General features: G+C 48.0%; 1 protein-coding gene across 8 annotated transcripts in view; it reads right to left on the bottom strand.

Annotated features, from left to right (window-relative positions):
• Positions 1-217: 217 nt before the first annotated feature.
• AKT3 (AKT serine/threonine kinase 3) overlaps positions 218-12,251 on the bottom strand; it is a 304,322-nt gene continuing 292,288 nt past the window's right edge. For all 8 annotated transcript variants that reach the window (XM_049633841.1, XM_049633846.1, XM_049633844.1 and 5 more), the window contains 2 exons: positions 10,883-10,985; positions 218-3,770 (listed from right to left, as the gene is read on the bottom strand). In XM_049633841.1, coding sequence (XP_049489798.1) covers positions 3,685-3,770; positions 10,883-10,985 — 189 coding nt within the window. In that variant the 3' untranslated portion in view covers positions 218-3,684. The remainder of the gene's footprint in view (positions 3,771-10,882; positions 10,986-12,251) is intronic.

Genomic DNA, 12,251 nt, shown 5'->3' with positions numbered 1-12,251 from the left:
GGCCCTTCGAGTCTGCACGACCACACTACTGCCACGTCACCGAAGTAACAACATAATCCTGTGTGTGCGTTCGGGGCTACAAGAAACTGCTGTATTTTCCTGTCACATTTTATGTAGGGTAGGTTAATACCAGCTGGAGCTATTAAAAATCTCTTTGTTTTCCAGAAAAGATTTTCTGAGATTACAGAACCACGTCCAACAACAATAAACAGAGAAGTAGCAGATTGACATAGTGCTTTATTTAAGCTGTCTGTACGAAGGAAAATAATGTGCATCCCTATCATATACGTGTAAAAATACTAAGGATGTACAGTGTACAAAAACAGTTTCTTGTAGTTATTTCACATCCTTGTGGGTCATATACTTAAGGAAATGAACAGTTTTAGTTTTAGTATGACCAACAGTAAGAGTAATACAGTTTCTTGGGTTCATAGTTGCGTCTGCTTAAAATCCTTAACCAGATGACTAGATCTTGCGCGGATCTAATGAAAGAACTAGCAAGGTCAAGAAATGTCACAAACTATAAAGCTACAGGGAGGTAATTCAATTACCAATTTAGAGGTTTTCTTTTTATTTAAATAAATACTTTACATTTCATGCTTGCCTGTAATGCACTACCAGGAGCAAGATAAGGAAATTCTACTGTAGACAGTACAAACAGTAGCAGCAAAGTGTGTACGTTGAGGTGTAATACAGAGACCCTGCAGTTAGTAAGGGAGGCCCTTACCTTTGTACTCTAGGAGAAGCAAGGGGCCCCTGCAAGAACAGTCAGCTTTAAGAAGCCGGAAATCAGGTACGGGAAAATGGAAAATACTGGAATAATGCTATGTAATTAGTGTAGAAAGCAAAGCTGTGAGCAACCTGCCAGAAATCCAAGCAGAAATGGCCAACTTCCTCCCAGGTGGCTGCACTGAGACAAGAGGGCAGACTTCACGAGAGTTAGTATGGGGTGGAGTCCACAAAGTCTGAACCAAACTCTGATAGAACGATCCCGGGTTTCAGGCCTTGCCATCTGCCGGCGGCCCATGCCACAGCCACGGGCAGCCTGGAGGGTAGGTGCAGAAATCTCCAGAAATCTCCCTCTACACACACGTGTTACCTGTCGGTCCTTGGCGCCAGCTGATTGAGACCTGGGGGTGAGAGCGGGGGAGGGGGAAGTCTGGAAACACCTCGGTGCCTCTGACGGATCTCGAGGCCGAGAGTGACTGGGCCTGGAGAGCTGGCTGGGAGGCTTGGCCAGCCCGGGGCACCGTCCACGCGGTCCTTAACCTTTAGGAAGTGTCCTTGGCCAGGGTCATGGAAATCACCTTAAGGTTTGGGGGGGGGGGGGGGGAAAGCTACCGGGGGATTTGGTGTCCGGCCCCCCCCCCCCTTTTCCTCGAAAGGGACGGACGCTCCGCACAAACCTCGGCCAGCCTCAGCCGCCTTCTCTGCCTCTCCCTGTTCCTCTTGTATATAATGGATGCGAGACAACTTACAGGACATACCTCCTAGTCTACTTTCTAGTCAAAGTGAAACATTCAACATAATTCCAAGGGAAGAAAAAACAAAAAAGTGAAGCTACATGTGTCAGAAGGAATGAACTACCATTTCCTGTAACTTCCTACTCGATGCTGAGGATGAACTTCACTCAGGTAGAAATATGAAAAATTAGGATAAAACCTATGTCTGAATATGTCTTAGCTGCCTTAGTAAAATGCCCTTTAACCCCCTCAGCCCCAGTGGCCCGCCCACCGCCAGCAGTGGCGTCTCCTGTACAGACCACACTTCCAGCGTCACGAGGCTAAGACATCTGCGTATGAATATGATTCATCCTACTCAGAAAGTCACTCGCTCTTGCGCACAACACATCTCGACAGTGACAGCACGTCATGCCGCAGTCTTCCACGGGGAGCTGTCAGATCACGTGACCGATCCATCCCCACGAACGCTCCGTGGGGCCGGCTGCCAGCTTCCGCAACAGGGCCCCCGGCCCCTGGACTTCATAGGCTGCTTTGGAAAATGTCAGCTCCTAGCACCAAAGGGTTTAATCTGAAGATCATCATTAATGAAGGAGAAAGATGAGGTTTGCATACATGTCCCCTCTCAGTGAGAAATGTTGGAATTGGGGGACATGAGTATATACAGAAAAAGAAAAGTTGGAGGTGTTCTTTTTTTGTGTTGTTTTGTGTTTTCCCTGATGGCTTAATTCAGTGATAAATGTACCATGAGCGGAATAAACACACCAGGTTCTCACCCCTTACTGCCTACTTTGCAAATACTCGAGATGCGTTCCTTTTGCCAAGTCAAGTTGGTTTCTCACGGTCACGCGGGTCTCGGTTTCCTCCCCCGCGTTACGTCGCCAGGCGTCAGAGCCTTTCCATCCTCGAATGAGCAACACCGACATTCTTCTGTCTCATTAACCCCTCGGCTTGGAGAGTTGGGGATTTTTCTCACTTTCAGCACCAAGGGGTTAAATGACAGCATCTCTTCTCCCAAAGCCAAATTCTAACCAAGATGTACAATTTCAGAGCCTCGTCCGATTTTGTCACATAGGAGAAAAAGTGCATGCCTCTCATTGGCGTGTACATCCTTGCACACGGGTCCAAATAAACTGCAGTGAGTCTATTTCATGTAAGTTGGCGCTGCATTTGCTAACATGACACACAGTTTTCTTCACTAAGAAATAAATACTACTGCAATATAAACAAAATCATAAAAGGACATTCAAAGATTTAACATCCGAGAAAAAGCGAATTCACGTAGAACTCAAAGTAAAAACTTAAAACAAATAAGGCAAACACCTGTTTACCTCGGTGTACAAATTTTGGTGAAAAGCAGGGTCATTATACCTGTCTACATTCTTCAGCCATCAGAGGTGATAAATATCAAGAAGGGAAAAAGGTTTCCAAGCACAGGGAAAAAAGAAAAATGCTCTCTGGTGCAAATGGTTTCACAGCCCCTTTAAGTGACCTGCCTCTGCTGTGCATATGCCTCCTTCCCCGGAAGGACAGTGTTCGTCTGCCGCCAGCCGCCAGTGAGGTCTGGACGTCCGGGTGGGGCGGCAGGCTTCCTCGGCAGCGTCCGACAGGGATTAAGTGTGTGTCTATCGAGCTAGCTCAACGGTTGGTCAGGCCTTCTCTCGGATGCTTCCCTACGGACTCCAGCCAGGTCTGCGTGCGAGTTCCCCACTCTGTGCACTGATCTGATAGGCTCTCCTACAACCCGCATATGCACATCACCACCCTGCCGCAATCGCTTACTCTGAATTATACGCTAAATCTTCTTAGTCTAATTAGTTTTTGATTTATCTTCTAGAAAGTTAAAAAATGTACCTAGACTCAGTGTATCTCATTTAGCCTTCACTGTTAGGGAAAAACAAAAACCAAAAGATCAAAAGATGACAACTGTGCACAAGTGAACAATGGCGGGCTCGTGACTTCCAAAGACTGTAAAATTACCTCTTAAAGTTGCTTATAGGACAGTAAGACAGTAGCAGCAGCAGCATGAGACCGTAGACGGAGATACAATTTCATGCAAAAACAAACAGGTGTGTTTGCGTACAGGTGTGTTCTCGTGGGGGTGTGCGTGGGCTGGGGTGTCTGGAGGCGCTCCTGCTTTGTAAGAGCTACGACTGGTGTGGTGTCCAGGAATCATCTTGAGGAAGAAAATCCAGGATGACCGTGAAGGAGCAGAATGAGGGCCTTATTCCCGGCCGCTGGCCGAGTAGGAGAACTGAGGGAAATGTGGCCGCCGCTCGCTGTCCACACCGTCCATGCCGTCCTCGTCATCTGCGGGCAGAAAGCGGCCACTTAGCGTACGTTTACCTTTTGCACCACCATCTCTGGTCTTCTTAGTTTGAACTTCTAGCATCATGAGGATTAACAGAGGCAACGAGCTCCTAGAAACTCGGGTTTGTCAGCAAAACACAGACTAATTAAACTTAATCCCCAAACAATCTCACTTTCAAACACACGATCCACAAAGAGATAACATCAAATCATCTCCTTCAAGACATGACCATCTTAAGACTCAGGATGCTGTGAAAAAAATACTATTGAAAAGATTTTTTTTAAATAAGAAGGAACAGACGAGATTCGGTAACCCTCAATTTCATGAAACTGCGCATGTCAAAATTACAGGGATCAAACCCTAAGGCACCGTGTTTGTCTAGAATCCGCTACCAACTGCCTTTAAATGTGCGTATTTTTTTTTCATGGTGCTTTAGGTGTGACTGCAAAATAAAGCTTCATATGGGCCCGTAATTTTACAGGACTCATTATTTACTCTACATCTCATATCTGTCTTTAGTCACCATTCCCAATTTCCGTAAAATGCAACTTTAAACCAGAGTAAAGAGAGGGTAAGATGTCAGCATCCAAACACTAGCTCCTCGGGAAACCAACAGCAGAAAGACACTCGAAGGCACAGAGGAAGCTGCTTTCACATTAGCCGCCCTCATCTTCCCTGCCTTCCGGCATTTGAAGGATCTCAAATGGTCACCCAAGCCCTTCTCATAACCGTTCTGGTGACTGAAGTCCCACCCAGCAGGAGGCTCCTCCTTGTACGTCGTCATGTGTTCAGTCACCCCAGTCCACACCATCCCCTGTGCACCTGCTCCGGGCTCTGGCCACCCTCGGGGTTCCACGTCTGTGCAGGGGTGACCGCAAAGCCCCTCCTGCTCTCTCCCAGTGTGCGGGGGTCACGTGCTGGCCCACAGTGAAAGCCCCAGAGGAGGCTTTCAAACACCCAACCTTTTTTGCTTCAAGCAAAATAATTCCACTTCCTCAAATACATACAGGGAGTACACTGCTGATTCCTTGGATTTTCCAGCCTCTCTAAGAGCATGTATGTCACATCATGGGAGAAATCACAGCCTGTCACACAAGGATGACTCTCTGTGCTCCTCGATGACACACATTCCTCTGGAGAGCAAACGTTTCTGCTCTTGCCTCACTGTGCTTCTTCTCAATATTCTATTTTGAATACAGAAGATTCTAGAAAGGGATCAAGTTGCTAACCATTTTCGGCCTTGAATGTAACAGAAAATATCACTGGATTAGGTGGGAATCAGTCCATGGAGAAGATCTGTGGCTTCCTGCTCCATGTAGACCATGGACCTCCACGGGCTTCTTTCCTGCTGCTGACAAGCATATCGTCAGCATTTCTAGAAAGCCCTGTGATTTGGGGAAATCTCTGCCTCCCTATTATCAAATATTTGCTAGGCATCAAGCAAACCACATGCATCATTTAGATGAAATACCTTCCACAGTATTTTTAGCTGCACAAGAGGTGGTAGGGGCTGGGGATGGCCTGTTGAGTCACAAAGTATAAAAACTCTAGAGAAAAGGCAGCTGAAAGCTTAATGTTCAAATTTGGAGCATTCTGCGCGAATCACATTTCAAGGCAAGAGTCTTCCCCACCAACAGCTTTGTTTGGCTGCGTGTTTTTCTGCGCCATGAACGTGCAGATTAGCTGGACTGCCCGTGCAGGAGGCTGGGCAGAGAGGGGACTGTGCTATGCTGCCCCTACACCACATGGGAGCCACACAGGAGGGGCCAGGCTTCCTTCCGAGGAGGAGCATTTACTGCTCTAGGCTGCACGACAGCTGAGAATTAAGAGTCTTCGTTCTGTAGCTTGAGTAATAATCACATTTTCGAACACGAAGAAATCTCAGTCTCACAGATGAGTAGGCCAGGGCCCCACACCTTGAAATTCTCTAATGCTGATGACCCCATTCCCTCAGGACAGCTGCCTCCTGGGGCCAGTATCTGATCCTTCCCTGAGGAGGTGCTCAGGGGAGGCAGTGGCAGCCCTCTGATCTGCACAGGTGGGGGGCTGTGGAGGGAGGGGACAGCAGCCTGCTCGAGCCAGAGCACGCAATAACACACCGTCCACAAACAGGTTTCTGCTCTGAAAGCTGGGTCGCAGGGAACCATGCTGACCACACACAGGACCCACACTAAAAACACGAGACCTATCTGGTACAAGAAAGCAGAGGTCAACTCCCCAGTCCGCATCAGAATCTCCAGTCCGAGGAACAATCCATCGCCCAATTTTCTTAGTGTTTAACAACTATAATTATATGGCATTACAAGCTACTAGATCTCAAAGAAATCCTCTTTTCCTGTATAAGGGAAGGCAGAGGACCATTCATGGGTAGAATGCAAGACGACACATTCCCAAATCTGTTCAACTAACACCAGTGAGAACAATCTGGCACGTGACCACAGCTGTTTGCAGGGAAGGAACATTTTGTTTAACTGCTGATTTGTTCTAAAAAGTAACTCCATTCTGCCTCATAAAAGCAAGGTGGCAAGTGGGGAGACAACTGTCACATATCATGGAGGCTTTGGGAACAAAACCTCCGCGTGTTAGCCGCTGGACGGCCACGGCCATCCCAGCACCACCACTCAGAGCTGCAAGAAAAGATCAAGTGAAATGTAATCAAGCTTGGGGTTTCACCAGATCTCCTTTGATTTGGCCTCCTACGAGAATCCAGGATGCACCCGGGGGACATCCAGGTAAAGACTGGCTGCTGTGGCCCTCCCTCCACCAGGCGCCCCCTGGCCTCAGCTGGCCCTCACTCCCTCTGCAGAATCAGGAAACCAGACGCCCAGTCAGACGCAGGACTCTGCTGGACTCAGGTTTCTGGGTTCCGATACCCGAAACAGCCACACGTTCATAGGTCGATTCTGAGGTCCACCTTGGAAGGTACTACAGTGTGTAGGCCTCCTGCTGACCCCAGTCTCACACTACAAACACACTTTATACCCTTTCAATCAGCGAGTCACTGGGCAGATACAGCGTTCCCCACGTCTAAAATGACACGGATGCTGTTAGTGACAAAATGCTCTGTCACGACATTCCGTTCTGCTGACCAAGAAGCTGAGACGCCGGATTCAGATTATATTCTGGAAACTGTGCTGGGTCCCCCTCATTTTCTAAGTTCTAGAAATCAAGCCACAGAGGATGTGTTAACGACACGCTCTCAGCACGACCAGTGCCATGTGAGTCTGGAGTGTGGGGTGAGGCTGCAAGTTGAATCCTGGAGACACCTGGGCCTTGACCGCCAGGGCTTCTAAATCAAGTCAGTATGAAGAAAGGACTGATGGCCAGGGCAGCACCTGCCACAGAGCCTGAGGTTTAACTTACTCGTAGTCCTGGATTCGGGAGCTGGTCTGTGGGGTCCCTTCCACTCCCTGCATCATATTTTGGCCTCCCAAAGTCCTCCCAGATTCATACCCACTCTTCTGCTGGGCGTTTACTGTACTGGGCCTGTCACCACGCTCCAAGCATGCATCACAGGACACAGAACACTACAGACCGGTTTGTGTGGCACTTCAATAAAATCAAAGCTACGGCCATTCAAAGCTGCACAACTCAGGTGCTTTTCCCAAAGAGATGGCTTCTCAGGCACACAGCAGGGGAAAGTCGGGGCCCGGGGACATTAGCCAGCCCTGCATCCTCTTTCCCAGAGGGCAGAGTGACCCGCCCCTTTCCAGGGACGGGGTGGCAGAGTCAGGACGTGAACAGGGGCACCCCCAACCCCAGTCTCTTCTCATCCTTTACGGTTCCCTTTGCCTTGCGTTTCAGGCTCACCAGGCTCATCCTTGCTGGGACTGGACTCCCACCTTTGGAAGCAAAATATGTCCTCGTGGCTTTGCGTTTACAGACTGTCCCTATTTCTGTGACTTTCAAGACCACATACCTAGTTGTCTTAAAAGAGTCCACAAATTCCAAAGCTCTCTTTACTAGAGAAAACGGACTCGAAGAGGTGGTGGCTGACACAGAGACACGTTGGGACCTCACCTTCTAGGTTGCTGTGGGTATGACGTGGGGCGGCGAGAAGAAGCACAAAATCCTGGACGCGGGTGGAGGCCATCAGTATGGTCCAGTATGATCTCTGGAAAGAGCTGGCCACCTTCTGGCCGGGAGCCTACCCTGCCTCCCACCATAATGCTTATTCATCATTTAGTCCCCTACTATGACAGTATCATTATCAATGAGTTTCTTTATGTTTGTGATTGATTTATATATTTGGGTGCTTCCACGTTTGGAGCATAAATGTTTACAACTGTTAGGTTTTCTTGGCGGACAGACCACATAATTATGATATAATGCCCTTCTTCATCTCTTGTTAGTCTTTATTTTAAAATCTAGATTGTCTGATAGAAGTATGGCTACTCCAGCTTTCTTTTGGCGACCATTAGCATGATAGATGGTTCTCCATCCCCTTATTTTCAGGTGTCTTTAGGTCTAAAATGGGTCTCCTGTAAACAGCACAGAGATGGATCTTGTTTTCTTATCCTATGTCTTTTGATTGGAACTAGTTTAGCCCATTGATGCTTAGAGTGAAGGATATGAATTTATTGCCATTATGTTGCCTGTAGAGTTCATTCATTTAATATATGTTTACTGAGCACTGACACCGGGCCAAGTGCCCAGCTAGCAGCTGAGGCCAGCAGTGAATAAGAAACCAGGTCGTTCTTCTCAGGGTTACTGCTTTCTAGTTGGACATATAGACAGTAAACAAAGGAATAAACACATTAACTGGAAGACCATCAGCAATCGTCAACATACAGCATCAAGGGGGGCAGGAGACGGTGTCCCACATGCTGCACCGTTCTTTAGATGGGAGGTTAAAGAAGGCTCTCTGACAAAGTGACCTTTAAGCTGCGATGTGAGGACAAGTAAGAGCTGTTCATGCACGCATCGAGGGAAAGAGCACCGCAGGCAGGACAACGCTTAGCACACCAGTGCTGAGGCACGGTAAAACACAGTGAGGCACGGCGTGCTCCAGGGGTGGCTGAACGCAGGGACGGGGGGCAAGATGGAGCAGGAGAAGGCCGGGATCAGACAGGCCTGTGGGAGCCAGTGGGATCAGTCGGATTTAGAGTACAGATTTAGGGAGCCACCAGAGGGTTGTGGGCAAGGGCAGGATGTGGTCTGATCACAGGTGACAGCATATCCAAATGATGAGGCCTAGCAAACGTTCTATGGTGGAAAGTGCTCACGGGCCCACCCACCACCTCACTGGTGCTGCCCAGCATTTCAGACGAGTGGATTGCCTGCCACGGTCCACTCTGGGGCCAGCGGAATCGGTGCCACGGCCTGTGCCCACCATTCTGCTCACGCGGGCCCTGAGCTACCTGCCCACGACTGCACAGGGTGTCCAACATGGTCTTCAACTCTTACCATTGTAAGATCAAGACAGAACGGAAGCCCGTCGTCCCACTGGGGATATACCCTGAGAAGCACTTCAACATACTAATCTTTCACAACTTGGCCTGGGCCCCAGCAAGGCTGCTGACACTGACTGAGGGACTCGGGCAGCTCAATTTCTCTTTGGGTTGCAATTTCTTCCTTTATAAAATTAAAGTTAAGAGGTTCTTAACTTGCAGCAAATCTTAAGAAAGAAAAGCACACTTATGCGTATCATACGTAATTATATTTTTCACTTCAGGGTGTGTTCACAGCCCCTTGTTGTCAGGCCCCGGGCCCGGGGCTGGAAACCCCAGACCATCAGGTGGCCACGTCCGCTGCTGGAAGAACACCGCGCCTCAACCTTCCTGCTCGCGGACCCTCGCTGTGAACAAGCACTTCCGCTACCCTGCCTTTCGCAAAGGAAAGAGGGGGGAAGAACAGTGGGAAGGGACCTAAAGGGAAGAGGAGGAGAGAAAACTACCACAAAGGGATTGTGAGCCAAGAGACGTGTGACTGGAAGACATCTGGCTTTTCAAGCCTGCCCCTCACACTCAATTTTATCCTCGCTGCTGAGCTAATGACGACAGACACACAGTCCTTTGTCGGCATGAGAGTGTTTTGTCTGGAAGTTTTATCTGGTACATTTCTTTCCTTGAAAGCCCACGTGTTTGGGATATTGATCGAAGAGTGTGCACATACTAGGGTCTGTGGAATGATCTTACGTGGTGCATGAATGTTTAGTTTTAACACATGTGTAATTCACTTTACTTGTATCAAAAAGTTACTAGCAAACAAAATTATGTCTTTACAGATATTAGTGCTTAAGACAAAGCTAAATAAAAACAGGGTGATTCCATTTAGAGTGAATTTAGAACTATTAAGAACGCAGGAAACTAGAATTAGCACGATTCTGAGGGTGGTCTGGGAGTGAGCAGTTGGGGACGCACAGCAGGGTCTACCTCAGAATCCTCTCAGCGGATGGCAAGAGCGCGCTAGAATAGTAAGCAAGGGCTAAGTTGTCTATAATTTAGTCTGTAATTCTCAGGCTGCAATTTTTCTTTATGTAATTTTTCTGGCTCCCAAAAACGTTTCTCTCAGCTACTTCAGCTACGGTCTTTGGTATTTCCACTTCAGAACTCCATGTTCTTTTATGAGAGAAACAGAAAGAATGCACTCAAGCAGGGAAGGGACAGAGAGACAGAGACAGAGACAGAGAGAGAGAGAGAGAGAGAGAGAGAGAGAAAGGAATCCCAAGCAGGCTCCTCACTGTCAGTACAAAGCCCAATGAGGGGCTCGAACTCAGGAACTGCGAGATCATGACCTGAGCTAAAATCAAAAGTTGGAGCCCCAGGGACTCCACATTCTTAAGTGGAATGGAGTAAGTCACTGTGAACTTTGATCTTGAAAATATCCGATAAGAAAATATCAGGGGCCCCGTGGGTGGCTGAGCTGGTTAAGCATCCAACTTCAGCTCGGGTCATGATCTCATGGTTCATGGATTCGAGCCCCATGTAGGACTCTGTGCTGACAGCTCAGCCTAGATCCTGCTTCAGATTCTGTATCTCCCTCTCTGTCTGCCCCTCCCCTGCTCATACTCTGTCTCTCTCAAAAATAAACATTAAAAAAAATTTTTTTTTAAAAAGTGGCTGTTTTCTTCAATTATAGTCAAACATTTTCAACTATTAGGTTTACTTACATTTTTCAGGTGGTGTTATTGTAATAGTCTGAGCTGTAAATTCTTCATCAAAATATCTGGTATCTGTCTCAGATGTTACTTGAGGCTTAAAAGGAGGTACAAGCTGCAAGAAGAAAGAACAAGAGTCCTGTTAACAGATTGCAATTTAGGAAAATTAATTTCTAGGATAAAATTAGGGAGCAAATAGTGAAGTGAACAGTGCCAGAGAGACCACACTCTGAGTCACTGTGTATGGGAGACGTGGCGTTCGGCTTCCCAGTCAACAGTCGGGAGCACAGAACAGGAGGTACTTGGTTGTTCTGTATAAAATTGGAGGGATTGTGTGAAATAGAACACATGAACACCAAAGAACAGGGTGCAAAGAGGATACTGAAAAGTCCTAGTTTTTCCCCCAGTAACAAACATGCACACAAACCATACAGATGTAAACCCCTGTAACAAAATGCAGGCTCTACCCAGTGCAGCAGAAGCACGACCTGCCCTCGGTTCTCTCGCTGGCGCCTGGCCCACCAGGCTGTATCATTAAGAACACAACCTAGTGACAGTTATTCCAGGTCACCGGGTGCTGCCCCTGTCCTTGGCACAGAATGACACCTGCTTACTTCAGATGGGCATTACCTCCTGCCCTTGCCCTGGGACGGGGGTCTTGGTAGCCCCTGAAGTTAGGTGCAAACGTTGCGTCCCTAGGTTGCATCAGATCCTTGTTGGGGACAGTGACCCAAGAGAGGGTCAAGAGTGATCACTCTAGGAACTGACAGAGCTGGATTCTTCTGCCTCAGACCTGCAGCAGGTGTGGCACTGGGGAAGCCTGGGGCTGCTGAAGGTCACAGAAGCCACAGAAGCCCGAGCCTCTGTGACCTCCACTGGCTGGGGTGTGACTCCTGCTTGTCGGGGCTCTGGCCTCACAGGAGAGTCTACAGATTTCTTGTTCACACAGGGAGTCCCAACCCAGGACCTGGAATCAGAGTACACGCTCTCACGAGTACCATTCAGAATACGAGATACTGCTTTTATTGTTTTTATTTTTTTAAGGTTTATTTTTATTTATTTTGAGAGAGAGAGAGAGACGGAGGGGGGGAGGGAATGGGGGAGGGGCAGAGAGAGAATCCAAAGCAGGCTCTGCCCCATCAGTACAGAGCCAGATGTGGGGCTCAGACTCACAAACCTCAAGATCATGACCTGAGTCAAAGTTAGATGCTTACCCGACTGAGCCACCCAGGCACCCCAGGAGACACTGCTTTTATAATAAAATTCCCGTGTGTACAGAAAAACAGGAAACAGAGTGATAGAAATCAATATGTTTTATACAAATTTTACGAAACACACAACTGGCTTTAACTCAGTGCATTTTCCCACTCTTACTGTCACC

This window comes from Panthera uncia, chromosome F1 (assembly GCF_023721935.1).
Source record: "Panthera uncia isolate 11264 chromosome F1, Puncia_PCG_1.0, whole genome shotgun sequence".
In the NCBI taxonomy this organism is placed as follows: domain Eukaryota; kingdom Metazoa; phylum Chordata; class Mammalia; order Carnivora; family Felidae; genus Panthera; species Panthera uncia.
The sequence above is the reverse complement of the archived record's forward strand: the minus strand, read 5'-3'. Positions and strand labels throughout refer to the sequence as shown.